The sequence below is a fragment of the Triticum aestivum genome, chromosome 3B (genome assembly GCF_018294505.1).
Source record: "Triticum aestivum cultivar Chinese Spring chromosome 3B, IWGSC CS RefSeq v2.1, whole genome shotgun sequence".
NCBI classification, from domain to species: Eukaryota; Viridiplantae; Streptophyta; class Magnoliopsida; order Poales; family Poaceae; genus Triticum; species Triticum aestivum.
The window spans coordinates 444,716,424-444,736,713 of record NC_057801.1 but is presented as its reverse complement, the minus strand read 5'-3'; the positions used below and the strand labels follow the sequence as shown (position 1 = coordinate 444,736,713).

At 44.5% G+C, this 20,290-nt stretch overlaps 3 protein-coding genes across 7 annotated transcripts; all 3 read right to left on the bottom strand.

Annotated features, from left to right (window-relative positions):
- Positions 1 to 1,955: 1,955 nt before the first annotated feature.
- LOC123070276 (AMSH-like ubiquitin thioesterase 2) lies at positions 1,956 to 6,549 on the bottom strand. 3 transcript variants are annotated; one of them, XM_044493393.1, is made up of 9 exons: positions 6,440 to 6,549; positions 5,394 to 5,440; positions 4,992 to 5,292; positions 4,791 to 4,880; positions 4,612 to 4,688; positions 4,406 to 4,480; positions 3,736 to 3,798; positions 2,562 to 2,614; positions 1,956 to 2,409 (listed from the first exon to the last, which is right to left on the bottom strand). In XM_044493393.1, exons 2-9 carry the CDS (start codon positions 5,405 to 5,407, stop codon positions 2,387 to 2,389), a joined length of 696 nt encoding a protein of 231 aa, XP_044349328.1. In that variant the 5' UTR covers positions 5,408 to 5,440; positions 6,440 to 6,549; the 3' UTR covers positions 1,956 to 2,386. The 3 variants fall into 3 exon arrangements, with proteins under 3 accessions (XP_044349328.1, XP_044349326.1, XP_044349327.1); XM_044493391.1 differs by having other exon boundaries at positions 4,626 to 4,688; positions 6,440 to 6,548; XM_044493392.1 differs by lacking the exon at positions 6,440 to 6,549 and adding an exon at positions 6,282 to 6,431 and having other exon boundaries at positions 4,626 to 4,688.
- A 746-nt stretch (positions 6,550 to 7,295) lies between these two features.
- On the bottom strand, positions 7,296 to 13,110 carry LOC123070275 (putative exosome complex component rrp40). Of its 3 annotated transcripts, none has more exons than XR_006433582.1 (11): positions 12,885 to 13,110; positions 12,716 to 12,790; positions 12,508 to 12,594; positions 11,784 to 11,840; positions 11,272 to 11,364; positions 9,154 to 9,226; positions 8,889 to 8,964; positions 8,712 to 8,802; positions 8,482 to 8,603; positions 8,204 to 8,262; positions 7,296 to 7,708 (listed from the first exon to the last, which is right to left on the bottom strand). XR_006433582.1 is itself a non-coding variant. In XM_044493390.1 (11 exons), exons 1-9 carry the CDS (start codon positions 12,930 to 12,932, stop codon positions 8,484 to 8,486), a joined length of 720 nt encoding a protein of 239 aa, XP_044349325.1. In that variant the 5' UTR covers positions 12,933 to 13,110; the 3' UTR covers positions 7,296 to 7,708; positions 8,204 to 8,231; positions 8,482 to 8,483. The 3 variants fall into 3 exon arrangements, 2 of the variants coding, with proteins under 2 accessions (XP_044349325.1, XP_044349324.1); XM_044493390.1 differs by having other exon boundaries at positions 8,204 to 8,231; XM_044493389.1 differs by lacking the exon at positions 8,204 to 8,262 and having other exon boundaries at positions 12,885 to 13,109.
- Positions 13,111 to 14,519: 1,409 nt separating this feature from the next.
- On the bottom strand, positions 14,520 to 19,425 carry LOC123070274 (CASP-like protein 4A3). Its single transcript, XM_044493388.1, has 3 exons — positions 18,245 to 19,425; positions 18,008 to 18,143; positions 14,520 to 14,992 (listed from the first exon to the last, which is right to left on the bottom strand). Exons 1-3 carry the CDS (start codon positions 19,297 to 19,299, stop codon positions 14,801 to 14,803), a joined length of 1,383 nt encoding a protein of 460 aa, XP_044349323.1. The 5' UTR covers positions 19,300 to 19,425; the 3' UTR covers positions 14,520 to 14,800.
- Between the last annotated feature and the right edge of the window lie 865 nt (positions 19,426 to 20,290).

Here is a 20,290-nt window from a genome sequence, read left to right as displayed (position 1 = left end):
CCTCAGTCGGATGGACAAACAGAGAGAGTGAACCAATGTATTGAAAATTACCTGTGTTGTTTAACTTTTGAGCATCCAAAGCAATGGGCACACTATGGCAGAATATTGGTGCAATAGTTGCTTTCATTCTTCTCTTCAGAAAACTCCATTTGAAGCCATGTATGGATATTCTCCTCCTCAGATCAGTGAGTATGTAATACATGACTCGGAGGCCAAGGAACTGCTAACTGACAGACAAGAACTCCTTTCAACACTGAAACATAATCTCCATAAAGCTCAGCAACATATGAAGAAGTTTGCTGACAGAAAGCAGACAGAAAGATCATTTGAGGTTGGTGATATGGTATACCTCAAGATGCAACCCTATAGATTAAATGCTTTCGGTATCAAAACACACATCAAGCTACAGAGCAAGTTTTATGGGTCATTTCGAGTACTTCACAAAGTGGGAAATGTGGCCTGTCATTTGCATCTTCCAAGTGAAGCAAAAATACATCCAGTATTCCATGTAAGTGAGCTCAAGCGACACATTGGTCCCCAGGTGGTTCCCTGTCAAGATCTCCTGTTAGTCAATGTTGATTGCACCATTCATCAAGCTCCGTTGTTCGTTCTTCAGACAAGGCAAATCCCCAGGAAGAACCTCCCAGTGGTGCAGTGGTTAGTACAGTGGGAGAATTTTCCTTCCGATGACGCTACTCGGGAAGACGCGGATTTTATTAAGCATACTTTCCCATCTTTCTTCAAGGTGACAGTTGAGGGTTGGCGCAAAGAAACTTGAGGACAATTTCAGTTTTTTGGGAGGGCATTGTCATAACCATCGACAGTTTCAGCTATCTTTCGGGTTTTAGATAGTGAACGGTCCAGATGAATCGTGGTTAAGAAGATCCAACGGCTCGCAAAGCTCGCCGAGTTACTATAACGTTTCACCAGTGTCATTTACTATTCTTCGTTTTACCGTTGTCAAGGCTATATAACAGCCAGCGTGTGTAGGCCATTCTATTCTGTTGAGAATTATCTCTTAAACTTGTATACCTAAAGGCTTTCCTCTGAAAGGAGATATACTATAACATATTCCCTTTGCCAGATCTAGATTGCAAACCCTAGCTTGTGAAATCCCCTTCCACTCTCGCCCAAATCACTAGTAGATCGTGACATTGTCGCGCGCACGGCCTGCGCCCTGCACACCGGCGTTCTTGGCCACCTCCCGTCCATCCCTCGCTAGAGGGCGGAGCCCACGACCGCCTGGACTGTTGTCGGCCCAACATGTCCCAACACCACCACCAGACGCCTATTGTTCTTTCTATGCACCACTGTCCAAGGATCCGGCTTGAAGAAATCCAATAAGGTCAATTTCGGGAGACTTGCCCTCGGGAGGGGTCCTTTCCATGGCCGATCGCCGTCGCCGTCCTCCGATAAACTATCTGGCGAACTACCTCCACCTTGTCCGCCTCCTGACCTTGTCCGCCTCCTGCAGTCCATGCCTTGCCGGATCCACCATCGTTGGCCCCATGCTCCTCGGGTATCCTACCTTGAATGCCTCGCAGGTCACATCTGAAGGCGTTAGTGATGCGATCTCATGATACTTTACTTTCCCTTTCTCCTTCCTCTGTCCTTTCTTGGTTGTTCTCCTCTCATCTTCGGCTTTTACTGGTTTTTCATGACAAGCCCATTTATTGTTCCACCTCCTACTGACTTGCCAAATAAAATTATTGTGTTCTTTGATAAAGAAAATGCTTAGCAAATAAAAATTGCCATTCTTTTACAAAATCACACTAACATGAGCAGGTACATCACATACTAACCTACTAAAATATTTATGACCTTGTCGCAAAGCACTGGCAAGTATCTATTTCCTTCGTTCCTAAATATAAGTATTTTTAAAGATTTTAATATGAACTACATACGGATGAATATTGACGTATTTTAGGTAAGATTCACTCATTTTACTCCATATGTAGACTATATTGGAAAGACTTATATTTGCGAATGGAGGGAGTAGTACATAAAATACATTAGACGAGCGTGGCTGTTTTTTCAGGCACACCACATTACAACAGAACAGTTAAGAGTTAGGGAATAGTTGACATCATAGGTTGGTAACACCATTTCTTAACACGCCCATCAAGCTGACTAACAGTCACCGGTAAGATCTATCATCATCTATGGCATATGCGCCACATCACATACTTACATATTACAGTATGCCAGAGGGTATGCCTGATTGGTCACGCACCAGAACGCAGATCGACAATCTCAAACCGCAAATTAGGTTTGAAATGCACGTTGGTGCAGGTTTCATATATTGGACCGCCATCCGTCGTCTCTCGGTGAGTATGGAACCCACTCTCACTGCACTCCCTGAGCACATCCATGCCTCCTGGATCTGTCAACCTGAATATACCATAGCTCCTGGAATGTTTGCAAACAGCAGACAGACTTTCAGACTTTATTCTACTATTATTAGCCAGGTGGCATCACCGCGGGCAATTAGGTATAACAATAAAATGAATGACCCGCCACTGCATGTTAACTGTTGTAATTTTAAGCAAGAAAACACATGCCTAGTAGGATCGGTGGGAGCAGCAACAATCGCAACAGCTTCTGGTAACATGACCTGCATAAAGTTGATACTTCTATGTAAAAGTGATAACAGCATGAAAAGCAGGTCAAATAAAGCACACGGTCGTCTCCCGACAGATTGTTACACAAGCCAGCAATTCTGAAATAAGACTACTGCTGCGTTTGGATGTCTGTATTCAACCCTGGAATCGTGAATTGGTGTTGTCTAGACTCCAATACGGCTGTTTGGATGGTCACCGTATTGACTCCTGGAAACTTGCCTCAGTTCTGATCTCGACTCTCTCACAATTGCATGCTCTCTCCCTTGTTACCAAGCCAGAGACGGTCAGTAATCCTCTCAATTGTTTCGCTCCCGCAAAAGGTGCCAGTTCACTTGCCCCGAACATAAATGAAGAAAGGAAGGGGCAGGCACAGAAGAGAGCGGCGATCTCCCACCTCACAACCCCCAGCCGTCTCCCACAACACATCCCAATGCGTTGGTTAATTTGGTATTGCATCCCATTTCAATTCAGTGGGCTCAATACAGACATCCAAACGAATCGTACATGTTTTTATCAATGTTGGCTCGCTAGTGCAAACCAGGGAGAACACAACAATCACACCAACTCAGTTAGGTCATGCTTCTGTAAATTTGCATTAACTTGGCTGGTCTATCCTGATATAAAGTTAGGTGACAACCTTTCAACTATACCATACAATATGCGATTTTCCCATCTGAAGATAAAGTGTCAGCTCAAAGGCCTAACAAGTGACAGCAAGTCAACCCCTACTCAATAAAGGATAGACCATGTGTGCAGATGACATGGTGCCTTTCGGAGTTAATATTGGTGGAACTTGTGATTGTTTCTATTCAGCATTTTGAGAGCGAACTTATTATTTTATACATTTTATGCCCAGCAGCATACAAGCCCCTTAAGTGGTTCGATCATCAGATATGGCACTGTCATACCAATAACTCAAAAGTTTCAAATGTGCGTTGTTGCATACAGATTAAAATCATATTTGTTAGCTACTCTAGTGGTTGAAGGATTCGGCAAATATAATTTCCAGCTGAATTTCTCATGGAGGATGTCCATGGTATATGAGACTGGAGGATTTTCATAAAAAGAAACAATATCCTTAATTCATAAACATCAACAAAACTTATTTAGATACCTGATAAGAGAATTGAGTGTGCAAATCGATCGACGATAGAAAGCATGTTTGTGAAGGGTGAGTCTGGAAAAAACAAAGCAAAATGTCAATTGTCAACTAACTGTTAGTAAATTACAGTAGTTACTGCATCTAAGCACACTAAGAAAGCATATGCTCAAGTAACAAGTTTTGGTATAAAAAGATGGGTTCCATGCTACTAAGTTCAGTGTGTTTTCTATAAGAAAAATATTGGTATTAATTGTGCTTTATGTCAATCTTCTTTCAAATGTATTAGAATTGACGAACACAATAGTTTTATATTGGCTGCAGCAATGGCCACAATTGCAGTATATTATTAAGTGGTGGAGGCTATATTCACGCTTTTATTCACAGTAACAGTGGATATTCAATGGTAACCATTATGAATATATATCTTAAATATTTATGTTCTTACCTCCTGTGATAAAAAAATTCAAAAAATAATGCTAGTTTCAAATCAGAAGACAGGAAATTCAGATTACACACCCTAACTTGGCACTAAACACTGGATACACTGATACAGTTTTATCTCATCATACCTAATGTTCTTAGACCATATGATGTAGGCTAGCCATGTGTATTTATTTCATTTACAATATTAAACCAACAGAAAACTGAATTCGATGAAGTATGGAAATGTTCAGATATCTACATGTATCCACCCTGCAGGGTAAAGTGACTGCTCTGATAATACGGCGTGTATCTCCTCCTCGTTAGAAGCTTGACACTGCATTTGGAAACAGGCAGATTCATATAGATAAATGGAAGCAAGACACATTAAAGTAAGATGACAAATGATATGTTAAAAGGTAAAATGACAAATTAAACAAAATAATGTCTTTTTTCCCCAAACCATACAGTAACTGACATACTGAGTGAGCAGTTCCTTCTTGCTTTGGAATGATCAATGTTGTCACATAGTAAGTTCCATCCCTCTGCAAATAAATGTAAAAAATGAAGATGCAAATGTGAATATAGCAAGACTATCAGTGGTCACATTGGTAAATCTATCTAATTCTTCTCCCAACTGCACTTACAAATGAAGCACCAAGAATTCCACAGGTCTCTAGATTATTGCTTGTATTCTCCTTTGCAAGTTCCATGAATTCGTCTGTCAATCTCACTGACTGCAAGACACACATACATCAGCGATCTTATCTAAAACTTGACTGTCTTCACATGCTCCTAGGAAGCGCACACACTCAGTGAAGGGGATGAGAAATGAAAACAAAACGTACTATTTGCATGTCATGCAAATTGTTAGATGCAGAAGACTGCCCGAATGAAGGTGTTGATTGATCATCCACGTATTCAGTATCATGGCTAAAAGGAGCATCGCCAAAGCTAGAAAGGTCTTCTATCCAAGAAACTATAGGAGATGGAAAGTGGTGCTTCACAGGGTAGGCACCGATATCGCGATCCATTGTTGTTGGCAGATTAGATTGGTAGTGGGTGATCTTTTTAGCATCGGCAGTATGGAGATACATCGTTTCACCAGGTGTTGAACGCGTCCTACATTTTCTGGTAGTGTTTTCAGATCTGCCATCAGCATCACATGTCAAAATGTTATGAACTCATAATGTTGTAGCAGAACTACAGTTGAGATACAGAAAAATAAGAGACTAGCTGGTATGGTATACCTCCCGCAACTCATGGCTGGGGGCACTCAGCGGGACCTAATTCCAACCTGGAAATTGAGAATTGCCAAACAATTAGGAACAGAGAAAAGAGTGACAGCATTTTACTCATTTATTTTAAAATGTAGCAGCTTCAGGAGATCCCAACAGCAGCAGCACGTGGCGTTAAGCATCAGTTAGTCAAACTAAACAGATTTGCTTTTTTCAATCCTAATAAAAAATGATCAACATCATCTAAAACATATAAAGTAGTGCTGCCATAGACCATGAACCACTGCTCAAAGCCTCAAACTCGCGATCAATGGGATAATGGTAGTGACCGTGGTCACTTGTCGCTTTAGAGGAACAAAAAAAACGTAAACACCTACTCCCTCCATTCCGAATTACTTGTCACAAAAATGGATAAAAATGGATATATCAATAACTAAAGATATGTCTAGATACATCCATTTATGTGAAACAAGTAATTCCAGACGGAGGGAGTACATAATAATTAGTCCGATACTCGGATTACAGATCAGCTCAACTCGACATACTCCCTCCATCGACAAATACTACCTCCGTCCCAAAAATAAGTGTCTTAGTACAAAGTTGTACTAAGGTCAAGACACTTATTTTGCGACGGGGTCAAGACACTTATTTTGGGACGGAGGGAGTATAAGATATTCTAACTATTTCCTGAACCGGATGTATATAGACACGTTTTAGTGCGTTTGTTCACTCATTTCAGTCGGTACGTAGTTCATATTGAAATATCCAAAAGACCAAAACATCTTACACTATTTGTGAACAACGGAGGGAGTACCAGCAACCACCGAACTACCAAACATGTACAAGGACAAGCTACCACGTTGTCAGCAAAAAGAAAAGAAAAAGAAGACAAGCTACCACCTCGCCGAAGGAGACTATCCTTATCTTCCCCCGGCCGGGGCCGGGAAATCTACTAATCTCTGTCTAAGAAATTCGTGGGCAGCCTGCCAGACAGCTAGGGAAAAGCAGCCGCGAACGCACGGAGAAGCGAGGTCGGGAAAGAGGGAAAGGGCGCTCACCGGGAGTAGTCTGGACTGGAGGAACTTTGCTGGAGCCGAGGGGAAGCCGAGGGGGGGGGGGGGGGGGGGAAGAGGGAGGGGAAAGGCGAGCAAGCGATGGGCGCGTGATGCTGATGCTCTTGTGTTGTCCGACGCGAATCGAAAGCCGCAGCCGCGGCCGGTTTCAGAACGAGATTGCGTGCACACACACGTCGCCGTCAGAGGGGCCGTGCATGCCATACACATCATCGTCCGTCGCACAGAAAAGAAAGGAAGGGATTTAAAAGCGAGACAGAATTTCATTTCAACTATATAAAAAAAACGAGAGAGAATTTGGGATAAGGACGACAAGTCCGAGGCCCGGAAGGTGCCGACGGGAAGCAAAAAATGCATCAAGAGAGAGCGCCGTGGCTGGCGGTGCGTTGGGACTCCGTGTCCCGTGTCTGCGTGTCGGCTGGGCATTCGGGCAAGCGGACGGTGCCGACCTGCCTGTGCATGGCGCAGCGCGGGACGGAGAGGGTGGACAGTTTTTTTTTTTTTTGAGCTTGGGTGGACAGTTTGTTGGGGAATCGGGAGGCGTCACGTTTGCGCGCTTGTGATCTGCAGGAAAGTTTCAGGTGATAACGAGACCTAGGGTATACGGGTTTTGGGCCGTTGGATCTCAGATCCAACGCATCTAAGAGGCTGCTGTACCTGCGCGCAATTCCTAAACTTTTGAGGGGCTTCTTTGTAAAATGTTCCAGAGCCACCTGCGAGCCGTTGGACGATCGCATCTCAGGCGCGGGAGCGAGTGTCTAAAAGTTGTAATTGCCGGATCAGTACAAACCAGTTCTGCTACGTTTTCGTGTCAAGAAACGTGAAATCATGCGCCATATCATTGAGCAGGACTTCAGCTGATTTTGCTTACAGAGCTCAGTGTGATAGTTTCACACCATAAATTTATAAAATATAGGAGTAACATCCATCAATCATCTTCTAATAGAGCAGCACACGCAGCCTTGTGCAAATCTCTTACAGTAGCATATTACAAAGCTAAGAAACCATGTATCCGCAAGTACAACATCCACCCGGTGATTTAGAACGTTTACCAATCAACCGGTTGCTTTAGCCCCTGCATCATCAAAAAGCACCAACCACTTTAACGCGTCTATTTTACATGCCATCCCATCTACTATTCCTTGGTAAGGTGCATGATAATGACTAGCCATCTTTCCAGTTGCAGAATCATCTGCCGCGTTTGACAAACAATAATTCAGAATCCTTTTACAGTGCCTGATTATGTCCTGCTCCCTGCAAGGGAAGATGCAGTCAAATTTTCCAACACTTCTCAATCAACAACAGCAGACATGAAACATGCAGTGCAATCTTCTCCTTAACCCAGTGGAATAGATTATGATATCGCTCCGTGATGAAGCAATAGTTATGTCTCGGTGTCCATTGATCCAGTGAAGAAAAAAAAGGGAAGAATTAACATTTGCGATCAAGAAGTCTACATTTAAGTGTACAAATGGTTCGCATGCTGCTGACCATATGTACTCCCTCCGCTCCCAAATGTATAAGTCTTTTTAGAGATTCCAACAAGTGACTACACACGGAGCAAAATGAGTGAATCTACACTCTAAAATATGTCTACATACATCCGTATTTTGTAGTCCATTTGAAATGTCTAAAAAGACTTATATTTAGGAACGGAGGAAGTAGAAGCTATGTATTCGCGACTCAAAAGTCTATTTAATAATTGTATAAATTCTGAAACATGTAAAATGATGTTATCCTGTTGTTCACCTTATGCAGGATGCATGACGTAGGTGCACTGTTGACAAATGCATAAAGCTCAGTGAGAACTGCAGCAATCAAAATATTCAGCACAGTGCAATGCATTTTCCAAGGAGAAAAAACTGGTCATATATTACTCCCTCTATCAAAATATAAGGCGTTTTTAACACTATGATGGTCAAAAAATGTCTTATATTTTGATACGGAGGGAGTATTTACCAGTACACACTAATGAGAATGAGGTGCCACCCCACGTTATAAGTTTGAATAACTATGTGCTGACTTACCATCATGACAGTTTAGCCAGGAGTTTTTCCACCATGGTTTTTTGTTGTAAGCGACTATAAGATTCTGATTCTTTAATTGCACTTGATACAACAATGACATTACTTGGCGAAGGAGCATTCACCTACAGGACATAAATAGGGTAATATAAGCAATTAACAAGCACAACATGCATTAATAATTTCCAAGTTTTCAAAAGAGAAAGAAAAACACGATTATATCAGAAGCATACCCATACTCGACCATTCAGTCCAACAGCTATCTCAAATGATAGTTTTTTCCCAAGGGCCTCTAGAAGTGGACATGTTGGGGAACTTAAAAGCCTACAAGTAATCAACATAATAAATATATGAAGGAGAATAGTAATACTAGCACATTACTGAAAGATTATGGCATGCATTCATCTCACATTCTTGCCAGGCCAGTTGATGTTTCAAACGTATAACCACTTTTCAGTTGACCAAATTCAGCAGCTTTTCCACTTGCTGTAAAAGATAGTCCATATCATTATATTTGGATAGCAGTACAAGGAAACAAAAATGCAACAGTTTGGCACAAAACACTGTACTCCAAGATCTCACAGCCATATGAGCCAAGATTCCCAACATGATGTATTTTTGAACTTCTAATTTTGAAACTCATAGAAACACTGAATTATGAAATTAGCAAGTTACCATCCATGCATGAAAGCTCTGGATTCATAATGCTATTTGCTTTCACCACTCTGGCATATATTAATGTACCAATCTGCAGGAGAAAACACACAGTAAGTATTTATAATAACCATGCATCAAGCTCAAGGAAGGAAACTGAATATTAGGCACAGAAACTGCAACCTTTCGGAATCATTACAAGCTGAGATCATATTTTTAAGGCATATAATCCCTACTTAAGTATAACACCCGCATCCAGTATTTGACAAATTGTTACAACACAAACATCATTGAGTGCATGTAATGAATTTGAAGCTACATAACGGGGCGGCTATTTCAATGTAACGACTGAGGACAGATCGGAATCAACAAACAAGTGAAATTGACCCAAAAAATGACAAAAATGCATCACAAATTAAAACAGCTCAACACTTTTCGAAATTCAATTATCAAACCCTATATTTTGCATAAAAACGTATGCACTCCATACAAGATAAAGAAAAAACTAAAAATTGCACCATGTAAGATTTCAGTATCTACTAAGATACATAATAATTTGATCCAATCAATGAATTCATGTTAATTTTATAAGAAAAAACATATGATATGCCAAATAGCTACTCAAAGAAAAATAATTAAAGTTCAATGGCCAACTAAAAATATGGTAAATCTCTCCTGTCTAAAGAAACTTAGTGTTCCCCGTTCCATCCCTCTTCGTCATCCGCCCCTCCCCACCTGCACCAAATGAACAGGAAAGATCTCTTCTCTTTCATTTTCTCCTCTTTTTCTTCGCCTCATGTTATGATCACCAGTTGGAAGCACATCTCTCTTGGAAGGAAGAGATCGCCACCCAATCCCCCGATCAGATTTGATTCGAGCAATTAAACAAAGTATCGCCTCCCACAGGAACTCGCCATGTCGTGGCCGGCCGGCCCGCGTCTCCCCGTGCCGGCTGGACCTTGACTTGCCGCTCTGGTCACCATGGCACCAAGCAGCCGACGGCGCAGGCCTTCAGCACCTTCCCTGCCATCATTTTTAGACTCCTAAAAAATCACATACGCGCCATGCCATGCGACCACCACGAGATCTGCATGGAGCTTCGCTACGTGGCCACAACGGAACCTGCAGGATATGTGGTCCACATCTGCGGCTCCCAGGTGGCGAACAGTCTGCAGGGAGCCCCACGCATGCTGCCGTCTGTCATCAGTTGTCACCAAGTTCGGAGGCGTGCAGTACGATGGGCGTGTTCCACAGCCGGGTGGGCGGCTACTGGAACCACAGCACTTTGAACCTTGGCAGCATACTTCAACGACAAGGTGTACTCGGAACCAGAGGACAATGCACGGAAGGATGATTCATAAGCATGTCCATATGTTCGCTTTGTTTTATCTCAGTCAACACTAAAGGAAAAAATAGACTACGAAAATGAGCCCAAGTAATACTAAAGAAAAAACAAAACTAGGGTTTTGGATATTGCATTTCAATAGGGTAGATACAAAACTAATAGCGACTAGAAGTTAAAATGTTGCATTTCCATGTTGTATGCACTCCATTGGGTTTTCGCTGTTTAGACCCCGGGCCTGGATGATATACTATAAATGCTTCAATGCACTTGAAGTGACCGCAGCCATGACCGTCATCCCCATACGAATCAAGAAGGTTACGGTGATGGCGGCGATGCTCAGTCCATATTGAGGCTGAGGTGGCGCGAATGGCCAACTGACAAAGGTCATGGCGAGCTAGAGCATCAACAATTGCATGGACCGCATAAAAGCTGCCTTAGCGATGGATTCGGACGCCGGCGACTATGCGAGCGTCGACGGCGAAGGAAGATGAGGAGCACAAGCACGTCAGTGGAACTTATACAACTGATGGTTTTCTGCTGTTACGACCCGTTCTCGTTGCCATGGTGCAGCATTTTCTTCCACAATTTTGCTACCATGCCAACATTTTTCTATCATGGCATCCCGTTTCGTTAGTGTATCCCCGTTGCAATGCACGGGCATTTTCCTAGTAACTATTAAAAATGGTTCCTTCTTTGATGGCCAATAAAGGAAGAAGAGCACTGTGTGCTTCACACAAAATAACCTATAATTGGAAAGAAAAGGTTCTACAACCATTAATGACTCAATGCCATACCTCAAACTTTGGTATGTTCCTCCTTGTACCACCTTCAAATGAGAGAACTGGTAAAAAGGCCAAATTAGGCCCCTTTATGTCCACCAAGAAGTTCTGGAATAACCAAATCCAGCTCAGCAGAAGGGAAAGAATCCATAAGAACACATCATACGCATACAGAATAAATTAATTAAAGTAACATTTAAAATTATGCTTCTGGTCACCGTCCTATGGTAAAATTCGCGAATGCTCATTTTGACTTTAGATACACTCCCTCCGTTCCTAAATATAAGTCTATATAGACTACATACGGAGCAAAATGAGTGAATCTACACTCTAAAATATGTCTATATACATCCGCATGTAGTTCATATTGAAATCTCTAGAAAGACTTATATTTAGAAACGGAGGGAGTATATTTCAATTGTAATAACAGGGAGGATGTCATCAGATTTATAATCAGATGGTTATAAAAGCGATCATAAGACTAGAAATCGAGCTGGAAGTACTTCTAAAGGCAAATGTATACTTACATCTGGTTTGGTGTCAACTACGATACCAAGAACCGTGTCTTCTACAGAAGGTACATACTGCCAAAAAAACAACAAGCATTGTATGAATAGGCAGTCATTGAAACAGAACACAAGGAGACTGAACACTGAAAAAGCATACTATGCACAATCTCATATACTCCCTTACAGAGGGAGACAAGGTAGAGTTTATCAAACTGATTAACTGTGTTTGAAAAAGCTGAAGAGAAATCAACATGCTCAAGCAATGAAGAGTTGAAACTTGATCCAAAACAAAGGCCGGAACAATACATATACACTGCATACTTGAAAGGTAACTATGAGTCCATGACAATTCCAAATGAATGTTAGTGTGCATCAGTGCTGGAAGTTGCGTAGCATTGTATTAACATGACCCAGTCCACAATAGTGGCACTTAAGCTTCCACATTAGTTTAGTGATATTGGTAGCAAGGGTCACAACATAGGAATATCAGCATAAATTTCCTTCAGTCAAACCATGAGCATGAAGTGTGAGAAAAATTAGTTACATGAAAAAACAGCATATGGTGGCTACAATATACAAAGTGAGCATACCTGTTCAAGAATTTCACATTCTCATATCATAGCAATGATAAATCTCAACGGTTTCTTTCAAGCAGAGATAAAAGTCACACATACGATATCCTACATAGGAACAATTTCTATAGTGTGAAAAAGCATCTATGAGCGCAAACCAGAGGACTCACCCTCTTCTGGGAGTTCTCCACCCAGTACTTGTTGGGCTTGGACAGTCGAAGCCTCCCAGCACTAGTTGCCTGGATAGTGTCACAATCCTGCGAGCCCCCACGAATGAACCGTAAGCCTCGTTACCCAAAATGAACCCCCATTAAAACCCTAATCCCTAAACCTCGGAAGGGGCAGCCGATTCCCACTTTACAACACGGGATGTTTTACCTGGCGCAGACCGGCGCCGAGCTTGATGGTCTGGTTGGTCATATCGGCGAGGTCCAGGATGACGTCGCCGGGGACCTGAGCGTCGACGGCGAGGCGGGGGAGTTAGTCGAAATCCGCGGAGATAGCGAGCGAGATGCTGGGATATCCAAGGAAAGGATGGAGGATTTACCACATAGCTGTCGACGAGAGCGGAGCGCTGCGGCTTCCTCGACTCCATTGCTCAGGGACGGCGGGCTGGCGGCGTGACGGCGTCGACGCTGGAGTAGGGTGGTGTTGTCTGCGCGGCGCGGCTGCGCTTCTTCCTTCCGGTGCCCGTGCCTTCAGGAGTAGATGGGCCTGGGCCTGGGCCTCGAAAACGATGGCGCCTTGTTTGTTTGGTGCCCTTGGACCGAACTGTGAGGCCCCTTCCATGTCAAGTGGTGGTATTAATATGCGGTCTCAAAAAAAAATGCGGTCAAAAAAAAAGTGGTGGTATTAATAAGTATCTCAAAAAGTGCTAAAAATCTCAAAAGAAAAAAAACTATCTCAAAGTCAAAAATAAAAGAACAAAGTGGTATTAACGATCCGGCAACACTGGAGGGTCTTGCCGCAAGAGAAGCACTAGCCCTTGCGGAACATCTTTATGTCCAGCGGATACACATCGCATTAGATTGTAAGGTGGTGATCGATGATATCGAGCAAGGATCCGCAGCTTGCTATGCTGCAATCATACAGGAAATCAAAGAACACTCTTCAGCTTTCAATTCATGTAGTTTTGTCCATGAGCTTACAAACATTAATTTTGAAGCTCACAGCCTCTCAAAAGTACGCTCATAGTCTAGGTTTTGATCGCCATGTCTGATTTGGCCAGCCCTATGGTCATGTACTTGTCCATGTAAACATTATTTCTGGATGAATAAAGCTTTATGAATTTGCCTACAGAAATGAATGACCACACACATGGGCCAGAAGATGAAAACTAGGTAAACAGATACGGATAGTTCGGAGATGACCATGACAATTTACTTAGAAATTAAAAATAAAGCATTTATTGAACTCATGCTTCGACCCGTTACTTCAAAAGTTTGAACTGATGAAAAAAGGAGGCCAATATATCACAACACTATGAATTAGGCCTATGGAAATGCTAACAAAGGAATTTAGCAATTTTCTCTTTTCTGGACAAGTTAGTAAGAATGATATTTCTGGGTAAAGTCTTGGTATGTAGGAGTAGTTTGGTTCTAGGCCTAGCATTGCCACATTTTGCCACATATTTTTGCCAAGATTGCCTAAGCTTTACTCATTTAGTTCATCAAAATGAGAGCCACAAGTTGGCAAGCCTAAAGGATCTTGCCACATTTTTATATGTAGGTCATGTGGGGCCCAAGTATGGCTTGACTAAGGTGTGGCTGGAACCAAACACTCATTTAAGTTGGTCAAATTTGTCTAACCTTAGGTGTGGCAATCTTTGGCAAAGTTAGTCACAAACCAAACAGCCCTGTAATCTGAACCAAGTACAAAACTTTTTATGAAACAATTTTCCAAACAAGCCCTAGAGGTGAAGAGATTAAGTGTCCATACGGTCTTTATAATTACAATACAATTACAACCTGCTACCTCTTACCCAAGTTAAAAGAAACTGTCAGCATTTAACCTCAATATGTCACTGGCACTGCTTACTTATGAACTCCTATGCTGAAATTTCACCAAGCTAAGCTCACCTGTGGAGAACTAGATGTACTAACATACGGGATTCACATGAAAAATGTCACCACATACAGGAATCACATGGACAATTTCAGCACATACAGGAATCAATGGAAAATTTCACCAAATACAGGAACATATCATTGGCACTGCAGTGGCCACCCATAACGCCTTTTAATCCCTTAGGGCTCTATAACATTTTCTTACAGAATCATAGGTCCCCAAGTTAGTAAGCTCATATACTTGTACATCCACCCGTGTTTGAACAGTCTGTCTTGAATTTAATGTATGGTTGCGACACAACCAGCAACATAAGTTGCAGAGAAAAAGGGTCACACAGGTGGCATGCCAACGTACATCTAGAGCATAATATTTACATCAGTAATGCACACCACAGGTTTAAGGGATTGAGCTGAATACACGACGAGCAGAGATGATGGAGCTCAGACCAAGTGCAATGAAAGCTAAGAACGCCATTGAGCCTGAGGCATTGATAAGTTTGGCGAACTGATCCACGCCAAATCTAGACACCCACACATCATTGCGAGAAAGCGCTGCTGAAGACGCTGACAGCAGCAGGTAAGCCAATACCTGCAATATTGGCACGAGTAGTTCAATTACATCCGGCCACTTGCTTGCAGCTTATATTTGTTAATTAATATAATGTTGCCTTGCAACTTCAAATTTGTGCATAAAGTCATAACTGAATGTTAGAGATGTGACTAAGCACAGAAATTTAGGAACAACTGCAACACATATTTTGAAACAAGGCCTATAGAACCCTCAATGATACGACGGTAGGCTAGAGATGAAAGCCAACAGAAACATGTGAAAACCAAAAAGAGAAGAGAGCAAGTAAAAGTAATCAGAGTAAGGGCATCTCTAGCCGATCCCTTAAAAAGGGTTAATTCCTCAAAATATTCTCTTTTGAGGAGTTAACCACACCTAGCCCAACTCTTATCCAGCTAACTCCTCAAAACTCCCAAACCTTGCCAACTCTCTCGTTTTTAAGTGGCCACAACCAATTCTCAGCAAAATTTCCACCCCTCCTAAATCGCGCATGCGGCACCTCGTCTTCCCGCCACCGCCGCGCAATGTCGCCACTAGTCACTGGAAACCCCGATTCAGACAGGAATGGGACCGCAAACCTCCTCCTCAAGCCCGCACGCTAAGCCGCCGGAGCCGACCACCGTGTCACCGTCCGCGTCAAGGAAGCGGATCCGTGCCGTGAACAAAGGTCGGCGGCAAGGCCGCGCCAGCCGCGAAGATGGATGACCAGTGCTTCGGCCGATGGAAAGCGGGCGAGGAAGCCGACGGCGGCCGGGAAGGCCCTCACCAAGGCGGGGGCAAAGAAAAGTAAAGGCGTCCACGCCGACGCCTTCCCCACGTCCGGTGCCTAGCTGCCCTTCTTCGGCAACCCCCATCTCCTCCTCCGGCACGTTAGGCCGTCGCAGCCGCGGCCGAGGTCCATGGCCACCAAGTGTTCGACGACAATACCCAAGAGGTAAAGTTGTGCTTTTCTTTTTTGCGAAGGATATTGGTGATGGTTTGCGGCGGCGATCTTGTGATGTGCTTGTTGTTGTTGATTGTAGTGTGGAGGAGCATGATGTTGCAACTTTCATGTCTCAATTGGATGCACCACACATACTCAGCCTCTGACGATCTCGATTATGATGGTGCGCGGTATGATCAAGAACAATAGAGCGAGGAGGAGGATGATCCCGGAGTGGAGGTCGATGATCCCATGGAGACACAATCAAGCACCAAGAGGTCAAGGACAATGAAGTACGACCAAGAAGAGGACATTGCTTTGTACTTTGCTTGGATGAATGCCTTGATTGTATGAGTCAAACAAAAGAGAAGTTTTGGAGTAGGATTGAAGACTACTATTGTAAAATGTAACCGTCCATTCCCCGCCGCACTCGAGGCTCACTTTCCCACCGGTGGAGTGTGATCCAAGAGCAATGCAACCGATGGTCCGGTTGCATTGATCAGGTCAACCATGCACCACCGAGTGGGGTGCCAACCACGATGGGCCTCCCATCCAAGAGCTATACAAACAACGCAACAAAAAGGGCGGTGGCAAGGCATTCACATTGTACCATTGCTACAAGGAACTAGTTGGCAATGAGAAGTGGATCCGGAGGAATTCCGAAACCACGCCAAAGAGGTCACAAATTAGCATATTCGTTGAAGCCGATGACAAGGAGGATGAAAATCCTCACAAAAGGCCGGATGGGCAAAAGATTGCAAGAGAGAGGAAGAAGAATGGAGGCGGCGGCGCCTACAAAGAGGAGCTTTGTGCTATGATTGAGACCAAGAAAGCTTTGGCGACCAAATGCAAAGAAGAAAAGGCGGCGAGGTGGAACGAGCTCAAGCTCATGGAGGATGAGAAGTGGAGAGCAAAGTTGATGGAGAAAGCAAAGAAGGTGGGAGCGGAGGAGCGGAGGATTGCACTCGAGGATGAGAGGCTTGCAAAAAAGAAGAAGGCCAAAGAGCATGCTATCATGTTCATGAACCTGAGCACGATTGATTCCACGGCAAGGAGGTATTGGGAATTCACTCATGGGGAGATCTTGGCCCAATTAGAGGTCGGCCGTAGTGGTGATGGTGGTGGACATGGTGGTGCCCGTGGTGGTGATGAGCACGTTAGTACTTGAGTTATTGTAGTATGCATTTGATAGGGCTTGGTCCACGACATAAGACATGCCATGTTGTGGTTTTTTGGATCAAACTAGATTGATTTGATGGCTATTTGATGAAGTATATGCATGTGTTAATTTGAATTGTTTCGACCAGATGAACTACATGTATGTTTGTGGTTGAATTGTTGCATATGGTGAATTTGAGTCATTCAAATGATTGATGAAACACCATGCAATTGTTTGAATTGTATGTGACAAGGGGTGGAAGAATTAGTCCAAAGAAAATTAGGGAGTTAAATATAGGGGTTCAGTTAGGTCTGCCCCTATCTTAACTACTCATGTTTGAGGACTTATGGTTTGGGGGAGCATTTCAGGAGTTATAGGATAGGGGTTCGGCTAGAGATGCCCTAAAGCAAAGTAAATTAAGGTTCCGACACTACTCTAAATGATAAAGAATGAAAAAACTTGACCAACCAGGGACTAGCCCCCCCCCCCTGCCTTTTTTGAAGGAGAAGTGTGAGCCCCACCCCGTGACAACTGACATGAGTAGGCAGGAATCTTTATCATTTCAGAGATAACATTAGTAAGAACTTGATTAGTCAGAGGCATTGTCGTCTCAACAACTACATCACTTTCACAAACAATTTTTCAAAAAGGTTCTCCTACAATGACAATTCACATTTGATTGAAATAGGAAGACTTACAGATCATCTGTCATCAATAAAGCTTTAAGGCATGAGTGCACAAATTTCAGATAAATGAATGGTCACTACACTACGCAGCTTGTTTTACTTTGTAATCTAGTTTTGGCAAAATTGGCTTCCAAATTATCAGGGGCCCAAACTTGCAATGTGCCACGGTTCGTTATGCTACTGTAAACTAAACAAACAAGCAAATAGACCTCACAAATACCATGAAATTAAGTACAAGACATTCAGAAGTGGAGTTTGTTCATTCTTGCCTGATCCATGGCGAGATTGAAGTAGTTGCCCCAGGGACCTCCAATTATGCGCCTCCCCGTGACAAGGTAGCGCACTTCTGCAACTAATTGGAAACCCGAGTATGTAAAAGCCATCACGCTCGCAGCAAGCGTGTACCTGCATTTCACAGACACATCAATCTACGCCAAGAACAAGCACAACAAATGTTGTACCTAAAATTGGGTGATTTTGAGCTTGTGTTCCAGATTCAGAGCAACCTGTATTCGTTGTAGCGGCGGAAGGAGTCACCAGCCCAGCCCGGCGTAGTGCCAGCCGACATGACGGAGAGCGAGATCAAGCAGAACACGGCAGCTGAAACCTTAAACCCTAGCTCAGCCCTCTTCAGCTCCGTGAGCCGTACTCTATCTGGGAGCCCTCTAAGGAGCCATCTCTTGGAACCCACTCCGACTTTGCTTCCGCCTCCGCCCCCGCCGCCGCCGGCGACTGACTCGGTGACTACCGCAGGTGCTACCTTGTCGGCGGCCGGCTTGGCCTCCGTTGCCGCGGGGTCCTCGGCCGAGAGGAGCTTCGCTATGGTCAGGGCCGACTCCTTCTGCGGAGATCCGGTCGGGGATTCAGCCATGACCGCGTCCTTCTGCGGCGTCGGCGGCATCACTGCTTCGTTTTGGGTTAGCGCAAGGGCTAGCGCCATGTTCTCCGATTCGCCGGGCACTTCATCTGCCTCCTGCACCGGTTTAGCTTCCGGAGACGCCGGTGCTGGTGGAGATGGTGCTGCTGGAGCGGGAGCGCGAGCGGGAGGAGAAGGGGGTGTCCGCCGCGGCGCGGATGTTTGGTTCCCACGAGGGAGGGGAGGAGAAGGATCGGTGGTGGAAAGAGGTGGATGCGTTGGAGCCTTTGGAGGCGAGGGAGGCGACGGTGAAGAGGAATCGTCGGCGCCATCCGGCGGCGGAGCAGTAACTGTTGGTGCAGCAGGAAGGGGAGGAGCTGGGGTTGGATTATCCGGCGAGAGGCGAAAGGGGACGGTAGATGGCGCCGGAGCAGTAGTTGTAGGTGCAGCAGGAAGAGGAGGAGCTGGGGTTGGGTTATCCGGCGAGAGGCGACAGGGGCCGGTAGATGGCGCAGGAGCACTAGTTGTAGGTGCAGCAGGAAGGGGGTGAGCTGGGGTTGGGTTATCCGGCGAGAGGCGAAAGAGATCGGCAGCGGGAAGCTGTGATGGGGGCGAAGAAGGAGGAGGTGGTTGTGCCTCCGCGGCCGGCTCCGGTGGCGGTGAGCGGACTGGGGAGGCCGTGGAGGAGCTGCTGGTTTTTTCCATGGCGGCGGCCGGCACCTGGTGGCTGTGGGATGTGTGCCAGTGTGGTCTCGTGCTCCAGTGGGATTGTGGCGCAGGCGACTGAAGAGCAACTCAACAAACAGGTTGAAGGGCACGAGCGGTCCGGAAATTCCGAAATTGTTTTGAAGTAAAACGCATATATGGTGCGAAGCTGACTGAGAATTCGCAAAATCGCAGCCAATTACTTGTGCCATGAATTGTGATGTTCGAGTGGGAGTCTGGGAGACTAGTTAGAAACGTTGGTTTGGTTCGAAGTGGCTGTATTTCAAAGACGAAGGGAGCTGTTGAACTCAATCGATGAAAAAGGACTTTGATTTTGTGAATTTACAAGTGACATCATTCTAGCTGGACCCAAGAAAACATACAATTTGGCAAGTAGTACAAAGTAAAGAGGAGTATACTTAGATGATCAAAACAAAGGGATGTTTGGGTTGAGCTTGCACCGGCTATACCAAAACGTGGGCGAATCGCCAACCGCGGGCGCAAAATATGACAGGGTGACCAAAATATTGCCTGAGATATGAAGTTTGAAAGGCATCCAAACATAAGCCTAGCCTATGGGTCAATGCCAATAATTTGATAGGGCAGTTCCAGGTTGCCATTCAAACATGCCCAAAGTGCGGCATATATTAGAACTGTTTAGTCCGCATGACACGATGTTTAGAGCATAGCTAGGCATGGCTATGCGGGGACACTCGAATCGGCAGTTTCCAGCAAGTCAAACCAGAGTGATGCAAGCGAGTGCAGACAGCTGCATGCGTTGGGACACGCGGGGAGACGTTGCGTTGTTTCCCGATGCCGCAACATAAATCCCCTCACGCCTTTCTCACCGCTCACTCTCCCCTCTCGCGACTCTCTCATCGGGGGCGACGACCATCGTAGAAGGCAAGATCTGGACGACGAACACCGACTTCATCACTGATTCATCACCTCTCTGCCACGGCTCTGACGGTCACGGTAAGCCCTCTCTCCA

Bases quoted from the DNA above. Each gene is read 5' to 3' on its own strand.
- LOC123070274 (XM_044493388.1), bottom strand. From the start codon at position 19,299: ATGGAAAAAACCAGCAGCTCCTCCACGGCCTCCCCAGTCCGCTCACCG. The intron at 18,144-18,244 runs GTTGCTCTGAAT...TGTGAAATGCAG, and splicing joins CGCCGCTACAACGAATACAG to GTACACGCTTGCTGCGAGCG. The intron at 14,993-18,007 runs GCAAGAATGAAC...CCAATATTGCAG, and splicing joins TCAATCTCGCCATGGATCAG to GTATTGGCTTACCTGCTGCT.
- LOC123070275 (XM_044493390.1), bottom strand. From the start codon at position 12,932: ATGGAGTCGAGGAAGCCGCAGCGCTCCGCTCTCGTCGACAGCTATGTG. The intron at 11,841-12,507 runs GTGAGTCCTCTG...TTTTTTTGGCAG, and splicing joins TGGAGAACTCCCAGAAGAGG to TATGTACCTTCTGTAGAAGA. The intron at 9,227-11,271 runs GTATGGCATTGA...TTTCTCCTGCAG, and splicing joins GGAACATACCAAAGTTTGAG to ATTGGTACATTAATATATGC.
- LOC123070276 (XM_044493391.1), bottom strand. The intron at 4,881-4,991 runs GTACGTTTTGTT...TGTGTCTTGCAG, and splicing joins ATTTGCATGACATGCAAATA to TCAGTGAGATTGACAGACGA. The intron at 2,410-2,561 runs GCATGTGTTTTC...CAAACATTCCAG, and splicing joins GCTCCCACCGATCCTACTAG to GAGCTATGGTATATTCAGGT.